This window comes from Natator depressus, chromosome 1 (assembly GCF_965152275.1).
Source record: "Natator depressus isolate rNatDep1 chromosome 1, rNatDep2.hap1, whole genome shotgun sequence".
In the NCBI taxonomy this organism is placed as follows: Eukaryota; Metazoa; Chordata; order Testudines; family Cheloniidae; genus Natator; species Natator depressus.
Genome location: NC_134234.1, coordinates 201,943,346 through 201,958,660, shown reverse-complemented (window position 1 = coordinate 201,958,660; position 15,315 = coordinate 201,943,346). Strand labels below are relative to the sequence as shown.

Here is a 15,315-nt window from a genome sequence, read left to right as displayed (position 1 = left end):
CAGCTACCACTGAGAACAGTCTAGATCCATCCTCTTTGGAACCCTCTTTCACATAGTTGAAAGCAGCTATCAAATCCCCCCCCTCATTCTTCTCTTCTGCAGACTAAACAATCCCAGTTCCCTCAGCCTCTCCTCTTAAGTCATGTGTTCCAGTCCCCTAATCATTTTTGTTGCCCTCCGCTGGACGTTTTCCAATTTTTCCACATCCTTCTTGTAGTGTGGGGCCCAAAACTGGACACAGTACTCCAGATGAGGCCTCACCAATGTCGAATAGAGGGGGACGATCACGTCCCTCGATCTGCTCACTATGCCCCTACTTATACATCCCAAAATGCCATTGGCCTTTTTGGCAACAAGGGCACACTGTTGACTCATATCCAGCTTCTCGTCCACTGTCACCCCTAGGTCCTTCTCTGCAGAACTGCTGCCCAGCCACTTGGTCCCTAGTCTGTAGCGGTGCATGAGATTCTTCCGTCCTAAGTGCAGGACTCTGCACTTGTCCTTGCTGAACCTCATCAGACTTTTTTTGGCCCAATCCTCCAATTTGTCTAGGGCCCTCTGTATCTACCCTACCCTCCAGTGTATCTACCTCTCCTCCCAGTTTAGTGTGAGGTGATCGTCTCCAAATATGCACTATACCCCTAGCAGACCCGAAACATGCTGTAGTTTACATTTATCTTAGTAGGATGCAGAATTTTTAAAAAGATGAATCTGTGCTGCAAAGTTCAGATCCAATTCTGAACTTTTCCAAAATATGAGGGTTCAGATACAAACATTTTGTGTAAGCACTTCCTTAATTATTTTTTATTTGTTCTTTGCTTACATCTCCTATCTACAGAATGACGCCATGTGAAAAACTCTATGGAGAATTTAAGTCCTAAGACATTGGTTGGTGACACATACACAAACGTACTTAAGGTTAAAAACAAGGGGGAAGAATTCAAGGGGATGAATACAGAAGTGTCTACAGAAGATTTTAAAATGTTATAGCCAATTTAAATTGTCTTAAGTTATGCACTAAAATTATTATACACAATCACATTTTAAATTTAGAGTTAAGAACATTATATTCTTTTTTACTCTTCATTCTTTTTGCTCTATAATACAGGATGGAGCAGCACAGAAAGCGTCTCTGAACACAGTTAGTCGGGAGTGTATTAAAACTGGCAGTTTTTATTAACATGCTCGTAACTAAGGCTGAGAGACCGTCGTGGAAAGTCACAGATTCCGTGACTTTTGCAGCAGCCGATGCAGCTGGCTTGGGGGTCACCTGAGCAGCTCGGGCAGCCCCTGAGCCAGCTGCACCAGCCGCCGCTGGGGCAGTCTCGGGCCACCGCGCCGCACCCCGCCCCCCCCCAGGGGCAGCAGGAATTTGGGTGCAGGAGGGGGCTCAGGGCTGGGGTGCGAGAGGGGGTGAGGGTTCAGGGCAGTGCTTACCTTGGAGGGCTCCCCAAAAGAGGCAACATGTCCCTCCCTCGGCTCCTAGGCTGAGGGGTGGCAAGGCAGCGCTGTGCACTGCCTCTACATGCGGGTGCCGTCCCCGCAGCTTCCATTAGCCATAGTTCCTGGCCAATGGGAACTGTGGAGCTGGTGCTTGGGGCGAAGGCAGTGCATGGAGACCCCTGGCTGCACCTCTGTCTAGGAGCCAAGGGACATGTTGCTTATTCCAGGGTGCCAGGCAGAGCCTTGTAGGGAGTCTGCCAGCCCTGCCAAACTCCCCATCCAGCACCAGCTGGGGTCCCAGGCCACCACCTTCCAAAGTATGCATGGCACTTCCCACAGAGCACTCAAGATTTAGTCATGGGTATTTTCAGTAAAAGTCATGGACAGGTCACGAGCCATGAATTTTTGTTTACTGCCCGTGACCTGTCCATGACTTTTACTGAAAATACCCATGACTAAAACATAGCCTTACTCAACCAATGAAGTTTGAGTTTTTTTAAAACACATGTCCAAGCTAAATTAATACCTCTGGACATTGACCATACATTTATAACCACTACCAGTTGGCTAAACTGCACAGGTCTAAATTCAGGTCTTACATTTACAAGTAAATGTGCTCAAAATGGGCAACTACATATGCTAATTTAGCATTAATGTGTATGTAAGGCAGGGGTGGGCAACCTGCAGCGTGCGAGCTGATTTTGGGGGGCACTCTGCTGCGAGTCATGATCCCGGCCGCCAGCCCCACTCAGCCCGCTGCCTGCCTGCCTGGATGATCGGAACCCCAGGCAGGCAGCGGGCTGAGCGGGGCCAGAGGCCGGGACCCCGCCTGGCAGGGGCTGGCAGACAGAACCCCAGACTGGCCATGGGCTGAGCAGCTCAGCCCGCTGCCGGCCTGGGGTCCTGGCCAACAGCCCCACACAGCCCGCTGCCAGTCTGGGGTTCCGTCCACTGGCCCCCGTAAAAGTAAAATGTATTACTGGCAAGCCATACCTTAAATTAATGAAGACTTGGCATGCCACTTCTCAAAGGTTGCCAACCCCTGATCTAAGGCCTAGCTCCACAGCATCTCATGCACTGTCCAAATCCCCACCCCAGTACAGACCGGAGTAGTTTATATGGGGAATTACATAGGAACCATGGGAGGGATACTTGCAAAAACTTATACTCCATACCTATAAACCCTAAACCTCACCCTGGAATACCTTAAACAGCTCCTGCTATGGAGGAGCTACAGAGCAGCCTGGGGTATATTTAAGCATAGCACTATTTATGAATTAAGCCCCACCATGAGAATGACAAAAATTACAGAGGAAGAACACAGCCACCATGCAGAACTTTGAACACTAATGCCACTGATCCTTTTTCTCAGTTCCAATCCACTTCTAGAAACATGCAACAGTGTAATGTACAACTCCCATATGGGAAACTTATTAAAGTTTTGGAGGAGACCCAAATGAGCAAGGTCTATACAGCAGAACAAGGCTGGTTTGTTGTTTCCACTCATACATTTGAACAGACAACTTGTTCTCCAGTTGGACTAAAGCACCTACTTCTTTGATAATCAAAACACTCATTGGTTTGGAAACCAAGACAAGAAAATTGTACAACCAGCTCCTCTACTCCTCCCACTTTGCCCCCATGAGATGTATTAATCTCACACTGGGCTGAGAAACCCATTTCATTATTTAATACCTCGGAAGCTATTGATGTGAAGCTGCTGCTGAAGTGCACATGCTTATGAACTTCACTCCCATTGGCTGTCAGAAGCCATTCCCCAAAGGCTCTCTCTTCATTAGTTGACTGGTTGCTATGGCTTTGATTAGCTGAGAGCTCTTCAAAGTCCCAGTGGTAGGGAGGTGTCGCCCCTACTAGCGCAATGAGGATTGCTTCAGTAGCTGCATAGAGCTGAAACAAAACAGACAACAATCAAAGATGCTAACCCAACACCAAAAAAGCAACATTTCATCCACAGAGATTTCAAGTCAGTATTAAAATGCCCTTCCTGTCTTTTTAGATTCTCTTATGACTTCAAGATGCTTTGACTGGTCCCCAATATCTAACATCATATACTCCAGTATCATGATTCCAGACGAGTGGTTCACATGCTTTTAGAGCGTGGATCACCTATTGAGAAACCCTCTTTGTGGATACCTCCTTTCCCACCAACCTTAAGAACCCAGTGACAACTACAGGAAATACAGGGCTTGGATACATAAAAGAGTATTTAGAAGAGTATCAAGAAAACAAGATGAAAATGCATTTCAATGGAACTAGATTACATTCTTTTCCATCTTGTGATTTTATGTCTGTACTGTTCACTTCGTCCCCTTTGGGGGACATTTTACTATTTGAACCACATATCCCCCCATTGCCTACAGCAGACACCCCCATCACCAATCAAATCTCTCCAGATCTCATTGCAGTTTGATTGTGTCCTCCTGTTTGCTACATTCCCAACACTGGTGTCTTCTACAAACCTGATCAATTGATTTCTTTATATTAATACACACACGCAACTGTCACACCCCAATGGCCCCCTCTTTCAAGGGGTCCCCTGGGAGAGGCAGATTAGCATTGTATATTGCTAATGCTGTTGCAAGCTTCGCAAACATTTTGGGAAGGTCAAAGGTGTGAGTGTGGGGTGGAAGATTCCTTTGCAGGTTGCGAGAGGCCAGAGGGGGAAGGAAGAAGAGAGCAGAGCACGGGTTAAGTTGACACTACAGCTAGCTAGCTCAATTCGACAATAAGACACTGGCCCCAACCCAAGGTCACGGCACTCGACAAGAAGTCTGCAGCTGTGTTTAGATTTCACTCAGCCCCAGCCAGCCATGAGAAAAGAAAAAGTAAACTGAATCAGGGCTGCAGAGATTGCAAACAGGTGAGACGACGGGTGGGGGCGAAGCAGAGTTTCATGTCCCTGGAGCCGGTGTGTTTTGGGAAAGCTGAGGCGGCCACAGAAAGTTGGTTTGGACTGGTACAAAAAGCACCATAAACAGAGGTCGTTGAACGAAATGCCCCCAAAAGAACCCAGAACTTAAAAACCCTTCTAAGAGCCGAAGAGACCTGGAGATCAACAGCGGACCCTGGATGACCCATGCACGGGACAAGAACTCCCGTCCACCCCTTCTTCTTACATTACACCTAGGCTTGGCCAGCCTCGGGTAGTGCAGGTGTGAGTATGAAAGTGGGTTAGGGCTTGGGGCACTAACGCTTTCTTCCCTCCTCTCAGTGATGTGGGGAACCCCCCTCCTCCCAGCACTCTCCACTACTATTTTATCAATAAAGCTTTAAAACTTAGATGCTTGGTTTGCTCCTTCATCTCCTCCCCTAAAGATCCTGCGGCCTCAGCCTGATCACCTGACGCCTCAGGCAGATTGTGTGACGGATTTTTGTTACCAACCTGACAAAGATGAGTCAGGGATCAGACAGACGCTTTTTATTTAGTCAAAAAGCCCACTGAAAATCCAGAGTGCCCTAGTCTGGCCTACAGCAGGGAACATTGCTGCCTGAAGACTGAGGCTATGGCTACACTACAGAGCTTACAGTGTAGTGCTGCACCAGTGTAGTGCTGCTAGTGCAGATGCTCCAAGCCAACAGGACAGAGTTCTCCCATCAACTTAATTAATCCAGCCCCCCGAGTGGTGGTAGCTATGTCAGTGAGAGAAGCTCTCCTGCCGACATAGCGCTGTCCACACCAGTGCTTAGGTTGGTGTAACTTACGTCACTCAGGGGGGTGGCTATTCACATCCCTGAACGACATAACTTATACCGACGTAAGCTGTAGTGTGTACAATAGCGAGTTGTTTCCCCATTAACAAAGAAGATCCACAGACCACCAGTCTACAAATTCAAGGTGTCCAGACTCCAGGTTGAAAACTACTGTTCTAAGACTTTCTGTAAAAATGGAAATCCCCCAACCGGAAATCAGAAAAAATAAGGGAAGATTTTATAAAGTTGTTTGTGGCATTACCAGATATATCTCCTAGGTCTGCTGGATTGTGTGATCTTATTTAAACAAAAGATCAAATAATGCTATCCTGGTCTAAACAACACTTGAGGATTCAAGGGTTCTTATAAGCCCAAAATACATTTATTACCAAGTTAACAGGCAGCACCCTTAAATTAGTAAAATATTTTGACACATTTGGTTTGGGGAATGGAAGCACAATACTCATTTTTCCTTTAAAAGAAATCTACTCCACAGAGCACTCAATCCAAAGATAGATAGATACAAGTGTACAATGGGAGGAGATAGATATTTTGGCATGGAAAGATTTCAGCTGCAAGTTTTCTACGAGTAACAGCATACACAGAGAAGAACAATTTTTAAAAGCCTATTTTTAAAAATAGGTCCCTTGAATCGGTCCTTTAAATTAAAAAGTACATGAAATATTCGGGACATATCTTGCTGCTATTAAATATAGAACATATTTCTGCATTACAGCTTATTGGACTCACTGTTATAAGACTGTTTTAACCCAAAGCTCCTCAGAGCTTTTTTGCCAACAGCAATGTTGCCAACTCAATTTTGTCATAAGCCTGGAGACATTTAGTGTTTTCTCAAAGTCTTAGCTTCTGAAATTAAGTGAGAATCTCACCTTTCATTTAAAAACAGTTCCTGGCCCTCATAGTTGTAGAGAAAAGCTTGAAAATATGACCCAGATCAACATCACAGGTAAAAAAATCCAGAAGACAAATAAAAGCCAAATTTCTATTTTATCATAATTTGTGGGGATGTGATGTTACACAATCAGAACACTAATGTTTTACATTAATTTTGCAATGGGTAAATAATTCTGCAAGGTAGTAGAGAACTAGGCCTTTTATTTTCAATTTGGTATTCACCCTATACAATAAAATAAGGCAAAATCATGCCATTTAGTTTACACTCTGCCTTACAGTCCTGTAACATTTGAATTTGCTCCACACAATGATGCTATTGTTTCCACACAGATAAAGCACTGATTTATATTAATAGGTGACCATCAAAAGGGAAAAATAGCCATATGCCCTTTTTTCTTCTTTACGATGGATGCGGTAGGCTTCAAATATGTAGTTTTTCTAATGTGCTTAACACAAAAAACAACCAAAATTCAGATCCTGTCTTGCCCAGAAAACTCTGATGACTAGCAAACCTGTGAAATTACATCACCATAAGAGCAAAGAAAGTGCAAGCTGACCAACTGAGAGAGTGTGACCCTGGGAGACCAGGTGCCAGCTCATGCCCAAGTACCCATGTCTCAACTGAACCCTGACAAATGCACAGTTGGAATCAGTCTGGCTCACTTGTGTGTTAGTATTGTTAAAATAGGCATTAGAATTAAAAGAATGTTCAGTATTTAGGCTTTATTGACTGCTTGGGCGTTGTTGTATGCAATAGTTTCATTTATAACATCTGAATCCCATATTGTAAGGTAATATTTGAGCCATTGCATTGTGAGCCTCTGTGACTGTAAGTCACCAGACAGGAAAGAGACATTAATTAGCGTGAAAGGCTGATCTTCAACAGAAGACATTATGTCCTTCCCAACAGGAAAGGTCCATTGACATCAGATGGACTACTGTGGGATCTTAAAGAGGACAAAAGACATTTGTTGTTCTGCTGTCTCCATCCACCTCCCCTGCCTGTGAAGATGAGTCATGCAAGTGGATTCCTCCTATCAGCTGAGCTTGCAGCTCAGAGCACATGGCAGCAGGGTGATTAAAACCCTGTATAAAAGGGATTAGGGGTATCTATGCTATTTGAACCGGTGGGGGGGCGGGGGGGAGGGAGTGTTTCTAGGCATAAGCAAGAGATACCCAGCTGCTTAGGGATAGCCCTAAAAGAGATACAGAGTTTGCTGATTATAGAAGCTTTTATTACCTTTGGAAACCTACACAAATAAATTACAATCTTATCGACATGTACCTGCTTAAACCTTGTAAATAACTGCCAGGTGCATTTCCTTCATAATAAATCTTTATATAATTTATTATAGGACTGACTACAACCATTGTCTTTGGTGTGAGAACTAAGTGCAACTGACCCGAGGTAGAGTGACAGGTCCTTTAAGACTGGGAGTAACCTCAATATTGCTGTGATTTTTGGTATAAGGGACCAATCCAAAAGGTAAGCTCACCTGGGTGGCAACACAGATTAGAGTATGCAAGGGGCCTCTCTGACTCCATGCTAAGGCTGTTACAGAATCTGAGGAATTTACACTTGATAACTGGTTGGTAAAATCTAACTATAGAATTCACAACCAATTCTGGGTTTGTGCCCTGGTTCCTAACAGTCAGCCCTGAGGTTGATATTCTCGCTCTTGAGCCACTTCAGGCAGCGTTACAGAGGGGAATAGATTTTTAGTCAGACTGTTTAAAACTATTCTGTTAAAGTTTTGAAGTTAATTTCCAAAATATTAATATGTTAAGTCAATATCTAACAAAAATATCTCATCACCTCTGCTCCCGATACCAAGGTGTCTGTTCTCATCATAAAAAAACTCCAAGACAACCTGGATATCCTCCAATAAAACCAAGAAAGACTAGAGTTGGCATTTCTAATACTACTGATGTAAAAGTGAACACTCACACACAAAAGAACACATTTTAAGAAAAAAATTACACATTCTTTATCATATAGTAGTCAAAAAGAAGCAAGCACAATATTTTTGGGTTGTTTTAACAAGTCCTCTCTTGGTCACCTTTAAAGTTGTGGTTTTTGGTTTCTTTTTTCAAACCAATTATTAGAATTGGGGTGCTCACCACAGGGTGCAGCAGCAGCACCCTCTGTCTACTCATCCTCATTCTTGGTACCTGGGGGATGAAGGAGAAAGTTTCTCAGAGTATTGCTCCTGGATGGCCCAGGAAGCCTCTAACTTCCATGCTGGCATGGCACCTGGTAAATTTTTCAAGCATTGTGTGGTCCCTTTCCTGGGTGGAAGCAGATTTCATGGTCATATTGGTCAGTTTCCAGTTTGGAGCAAAAACCACCTACATGAAGTCAGATATTTTCTTAGGCCTGGTCTACATTTAAACTTTTGCTCACATAGCTATGTTGGGTAGAGTTTCATTTCCCCCCCCTTCCTCCACACTCATAAGCCCTAGTGTAGGCTTAGGCCAGGTCTACAATACAAACTTAGGTCGACAGAAGCCACCTAATAACGTATGCATCTATACTACAGGTCATTTCTGATGACCTAACTTGCCTATAATGTCGATTTAATCAATCCACCTCTGTGAGAGGCGTAGCACTTAATTAGATGTTGATGGGTCAACAGAGAGGCAGTGTAGAAGCAGCATTGTGTAAGTTGACTGAATTGGCTTCCAGGAGGTGACCCACAATACTCCACTGTGACCGCTCTGGAGATCGTTTTCTACTCCACTGTAGAGCAGCCAGGTACACAGAAAACAGTTCCTCCCCTGTTAAAGCCCCGGGAAGTTTTGAATTCCCATTTCTTGTGGGATCAGCATGGAGAGCTCGCCAGATCAGCTGATCATGGCAACTCAATGCCCCAAATGCACTCCAGCCTGCACTACACAGGAATCATAGAAGAGGACTAGAAGAGACCTTGAGAGGTCACCTAGTCCAGTCCCCTGCACTCATGGCAGGACTAAGCATTATCGAGACCATCCCTGACAGGTGTTTGTCTAACCTTCTCTTAAAAATCTCTAATGATAGAGATTCCTCAATCTCCCTAAGCAATTTATTCCAATGCTTAACCATCCTGACAGTTAGGAAGTTTTTCCTAATGTCCAACCTAAACCTCCCTTGCTGCAATTTAAGCCCATTATTTCTTGTCCTATCCCACCTGTCAATGCTTATTTCTCCGTACCAGAAACGGCACTCCACCATGTTCAGCTGCTGTGTGACACTCCAGCAGCAACCGGGAACTGTTTCGTTCTATGGCTTGCAGCAATGCTGCTTGAATGACATCACAATGTTACACACAGCGGCTCCTGTCTTGGCTCTGGAAATAACGCAGGATAAGGAACGAGGTGTTTGTAATGCTCACAACAAGAGTGCACAGCTGAGCAGGGTCCATGCTTCTCAAGCTATGGCATACGCACAGCTAAGCCAGGCTTTCGAAAGAAGGTGCAAGAAAGTTGTTTGCTGTTGATATCGGGAGGGAGGGAGGACACTGCATCATGGGAGGCCAAAGCCATGTTCCCATTCCCCACTGCGACAATGTTTTGGTCCCATGAGGCATTGCAAACCCTTGCCCAAGCCCCCTGCAGCTACTTGCACCATGGGATAGATAGCCATGGTACAACTGCTGTGTGCATCAATGCAAGCGTTGCTAGTGAGGACACTCCACCGACAAGAGCATGGTGAGGACATTCACGACCGACTTAATTACTGTGGCAGCTGGATGTCGACTTACATTAAGTTGACTTAACTTTGTAGTGTAGTTGTACCTTGAGTTATATCAGTAAAAAAAAAAAAAGTCCTTTTGCTGACTTTTTATTTTGTTTGGGAACCTGATGTATACTATATTGGCAAAAGAACTCTTTTGCTGCTATAAGCTGCATCTACGCTAGGAGACTTGCCGATATAGCTATACCAGCAAATCTTTGTAATACAGCCAGACAAACTGCAACACATGCAACTCCTTCTCACAGAAGCCTCAGGTCCACTCCTAGTTAATCTCAAAAAGCATGTGTCTTGGGCATCAATCTATTTCCAGGCAGTACCTGCCACCCAAACAAATCAAACTGATAAACATTCTCTGTGCCCCTTTTCCTCCCTCAGCCCCTGCCCTTTACATATGATAAACCCCTGGTCCTAGTCGTAGGAAAGCCTTGAACCACAGCCTTGAGAGGTGGCCTACCCATTAGCCCCCCATTTGTGCAGCTCCTCTGCAATGCAAAGGAAGCTCAGAAAGTTGTAATGGCGCAACAGATGACCCATACAATACCCCCAAAACCTAAAATTATTTCTATGAAGTGTTTCATCCTGGATGCTTTTACATCCATGACCCCACCATTCCAGCCATTACCGCTTTTTACTGTAGCTGTATTTCATTAATTAAAAACACAGTAATCAGCCCTTATAATGAAGTATTGATGAATTTACATTAGATTTGAATGATATAGTCTCATACATTTGACTATTATTGTTGCCAAGAGATCCAGTCCAACTGTCTTTAAAAAAAGAGAAAACAGTAACACTTTCAACGCTGCTTTGCTGCCACTTGAATTGCCTTATCAACAATTCACAAGCAGCCTCATTGTTCTCAGCAAATAATAGGTGAAACATGTACTGCCAAACACAATAAGTCATGAAACTTTGACCTTTCTAGTACAAAAAGATTAAATCTGCACCTTGGAGAAAGAGATGAATTTAGCAAGATGAAAAAAAATGGCATTGCTGCAGTAGGACTCAATGGCAGGGGATGGTGAAAGGTACCCAATTATTCCTCTTGGCAATGTGAGCATTACGGTGCTTAACCGTCTTTCACAGACTAGATCACCCAGAGGCAGGAGACAAGGTAACATCGTAGATTTAAGACTAAAGGTATTTGAGATTTGGAAAATGAAGGTGTTGAACAGCAGCAAAGCATGCTCCACCTTCCTTGCCCTGAAAAGCATCAATAACTTCTAGCATTTAAGGCTGACCTTATGAGCTAATTCTAACAAAATACAAGCTTGATTAATTTGGTCGTATAAAAGATTTGGAATGGCTGTGAAGAAGGGAAAAGATGAAGCTTTATACCAAAATTATCTCATGCAGTAGCTTGTGACTTGAAGGAATTTATATTCTGAAAATGTGCAGGTGAGAGAGAGAGAAGAGGGTTAATGAAAACATCATAACCCCCATAGTGTGTGTGTGTGTATATTAGATATATTTTAACAAACTCTCTTCAACCATAAAATAAACTGCATATATCAAGTACCTTTCACCCACTCCCTCGCACTTCGCTCATTATTCCCTCTGAGTCAGGACTAGTACCTTTCCACTAACTGCCTTAAAAAAATTAAAATATCACAGAAATTATAATTCCCCTACTATCCCTCCTTCCCAATGCAGATTTGATCCAGACTCCTGCTCTACCTGGGGGATTACTGACCCACATCCAGTCAGTCCTGCAACCAAAGATAGCTTAAAGGTTCAATATCTTTTAAATCAGTAGAGAAAGAAGCAGGTGCGTCAAGAAACTGGAGTCCAACTTTTCCTATCTACAGGTACATCATGTTTTAAGGTCTGAATTTAAAGATAACTATTTTAAAGATTTTTTTAAAGAGATACTGTAAAAGACATCAAATATAGATATAAAGACATACATTTATGTGGCAAAGAATTTTAAACATTCAAAAGTCAGATTATAATTTCTATAATCACTGTCACTGGGCCACACTATATATACACACACAGACAGAGCTGTGCAATTCCCACACAAATCTACCTGAGTTGTCCACACCCACACAGAGACAAAGGTGAAATCATTGTGTATTGAAGTTAGACTCAAAAGCATGACTAGTAATGCAGGATATTCCATCTGTGCAATGCAGCCAGGCTACAGCGAAGGAAGAAATCATCAATTTGGAGCATACAAAATTCAAACCATAATAGTGAAGTGAGTTTTGCTATACAATTCTTGTTCGTTTTAAGGGGAGGGAAAAAAAATTGAAGACTCAATTCTCCCAATTCCACTGAATTACAAGAAATGTGCAAGCATAAAAACACGCACCTCAATGCACGGGTCCCTCCCCCGCCGTCCTCCCCCGCCCCTCCCAAGCACAGGGCACCCCCAGGGCAGGCCCCCTCACTCGCCCCCCCTCCAGGACAGGACACCTCCCCCCCCACAGACCTCCTTACCCGCCCCCCCGGGCACAGCGCCCCCAAACACCTCCTCACACACCCCCAGAGCCCCTCACCCGCCCCTCCCCACAGGCCCCCTCACCTCGCCCCTCCCCAGCCCCCGCACCAGGCCCCGGCCGCCTCGTCCCGCTCGGAGGCGCCGGGCCGGGCCCCACCTGCAGCAGCACGGCCAGCAGCGCGCACAGATACACCTGGTAGGGCCCCATCTGCCCCACCAGCGCGAAGGCCTCCTCCACCTCCATGCCGGGCCGGGCCCGCCCCCTCGCACGCCCAGCAGTAGCACCGGGGGCCCGGCCAGCCCCTGCGCCAGGGCCGCAGGCAGCGCATCCCCGGCCGGGCGGGAAGCAGCCAGCGGCTCTGTTTAGGCAACCGACACGATGGCTCTTTGCCGGGAGACACGATGCGCATGCGCGTTCTCGCGCGGCGGGAGACGAGAGCGAGACAAACCAGGGACGCATGCGCAACTTAGCGGGAAAGGAACACAGGGGCAACATGCAATGGAGGAACTCGACGAGCCGGCGCATGCGCAGCGCGGCTCTTCTCAGACGACGGGTAGGCACCTTTGCGGTCATTGATAAGGAAGGGGCGGGGCTTGAGGGGTACAAGGGCGGAGCGAGAGTAGAAGTGGGCGGGGCAGGGTGAGTGGCAGCGTTCGTGCCGGCGCGAGCGATCAGAAGGGGAGTGAGGGCCAGCTGCCGTGGCGTCTTGGACGTCGCGGCGAGCGGGCTGGCTACTGGGGGTGCGGTGCTGTGCATGCAAAGTGCAGCTTAGCACCCAGCTTCAGAGGCTGCCTTCCTGAGGGAGGGGTCGTCCATGAAGGAGTTACTCTGAACGTGCTGGACCAGTTCTGCACCTAGGCTTCCAAGAAAAAAAATCAGCTTTGCCTGAAGACCACAGAGAACTATCAGCCCCAAAGCAGCGTGCTGGGATACTGTAACGACCGGGCCCGTGTTTGCCTATCCCACTGCCCTGGCAACAGAATTACGAGCCTGTCTCGGGGCCTGCGCTGCAGGCACTGGGTTTAAGTATTTACTTAGCTCAAACAGTGAGACAGATCCAACTTTTGTAGCAAGAGGACCTGAGTTGTATCCTCAATGTTGCCCCAAAGTTGAGGATGTTCTCTGCCTAGTGTGCTGCATCAAGGAAACCACAAATGGTCAGAGGCCGTGAATTTATTACAGTATATTTTCCCTTGATCTTCACAAGAAAACTCCCGAGAACATGAGGATACCAAGGTTTTAGCGTTTGTTATTCCATGAGACTTTTTTCCTGTGGTAGCAACAGCAGCTTCCACTTGGCAGCTTATGTAGCCAAGGTGGACACGCAACCAGGCCCTCACCCCGTTATGGCCAGGCCTTTTGCCTCCCTCTCTCCCCCTGTGCACTCTGGTCAAAACCTAATGAATTTTTGAGAGAAAAAAACCCTATTAATTTAGGTGAAGACTGGAAAAGCAGAAAAACCTTACTTCCACTAAAATCAGGCTTTTCCTGTTTTTTTGGCTGTTACAATAAGCAGGGGGTTCTGACCAGAGTGCATTTGTATGGTGAGAAGTGAGGGTAAGGAGCCTTCTTAGAGTAGGCTAGTCAGAATAGGGTGAGGGACCCACTAACCCATGCTCTCACCCTTACCCAAATCCTAAACTCACTGCCTCACCCCTAAATCTGGAGTGACTCCGGTCCCTTCCAATAGACCTGTGTGAGGTCTTGCACTCCAGTCTAAAGGAGTGGTTGTGGAGAGCACTTCAGCAGCATGCAGAAGTATGGATATCTACTGCTACTTCCAATTCCTACTGCTCATGACATTTCCACTATGAGCAAAAAGAAATAGAGAGGTTGGGCAGACCATAATATGATTGCCCCCCTCTTGTTTCTTGCATGCTTTGATCAGCAATGGAATAGTTAAAATATTAACTTTTAAAATGCCACTATTACATTTCTTAGTGAACCCCCCATTGAGTTAACTGGCAACAGTTTACACTTACGATTACATCTGGTTCATATTTTGAAACTTATCTTCACAACCATAATGGCTAGAGATTTTTTTTTTTTAACTGAAAGCTTTGCCTCAGGAGTGTAAGGAGGCAGCCACTGAGGAATAGTACCAGCTCGCCATGCTACCACAAACTGGCAAAAATTAATTAGCATGCACACAAAACCCTTTACCAACGGAAAGACCAATAGTGCCCTCATTTCTGGCTTATTAGGAAAATTGTCCCAGAAGAAAAATGTACAGTGCTGGCAGCTAACCATAAATTCCCATATGAACGCCCAACTGTAGCCCTTATTCATGTGAGCAATCCATTGAACTCACTAGCATAACTCCCATGAGGAAAGGCTGTAAGCTCAGGCCTCAGTTCCATAAATTACTAGATATGCACATATGGATATAACTTGCCAGATGCATTTTCCAAGTTCACCTCTCTAAGAAAATAGGTTAAACCACCTTATTAAAGCTGGGAGACCATTCCAACCCATCAGAATTTTGGTTCCCAGTTTACAATATCTATTCTAAATAGCTCTGAGGTCCCTCTCTTAGGGGAAACAGAGTGCTGGAGTTCTTCTGGCTTCCTTGTAGTACATGTTCCGCAGCAACATGACATCAGCAGTCTGGAATGTCATCAGTGAGGTGGTAAAGATACCTGTCATGGTACTTTGCTGGCTTTCTCTTACTGTACATGAAAGTTTTCTAACCAGACTAATCATCTGCATTGCAGCAGGCTTACCCCATAATGCTAAGGAAGCCTAGCATACGGCTAATTACTGTTTTCCAAACAATCCACTAAGGCCTTTTTGTTTCTCTAATGTACCATTTGCATTTTTTGCAGACAGTGAAACAAACAATTCCTTTGGAGGTACTTTTCAATTTTAAATGAGGATCTAAGAAGATGAATTTCTGGCTGGAATTTGAATAATGTTACAGCCTGGCCCAGCCCTCGTTTCTGGACTAACACCAGTCTTGTAAATGGACCCAAATCCTGGACTCACATGCTTCTAAGCCAGCCTTCCAGATCTGGATAGTGACTGGGAAGCCACTGTTCCTAGCTCTGGGTCTCTTGGGCACACACCCAG

At 45.3% G+C, this 15,315-nt stretch overlaps 1 protein-coding gene across 2 annotated transcripts in view; it reads right to left on the bottom strand.

Moving 5' to 3' along the window:
* Positions 1-12,638, bottom strand: part of SLC22A15 (solute carrier family 22 member 15) — a 44,468-nt gene extending 31,830 nt beyond the window's left edge. For both annotated transcript variants that reach the window (XM_074974450.1, XM_074974460.1), the window contains exons 1-2: positions 12,403-12,638; positions 3,139-3,351 (exon numbers count right to left, since the gene is read on the bottom strand). In XM_074974450.1, the coding sequence (XP_074830551.1) occupies positions 3,139-3,351; positions 12,403-12,489 (300 nt within the window). In that variant the 5' untranslated portion in view covers positions 12,490-12,638. The remainder of the gene's footprint in view (positions 1-3,138; positions 3,352-12,402) is intronic.
* Positions 12,639-15,315: the final 2,677 nt, after the last annotated feature.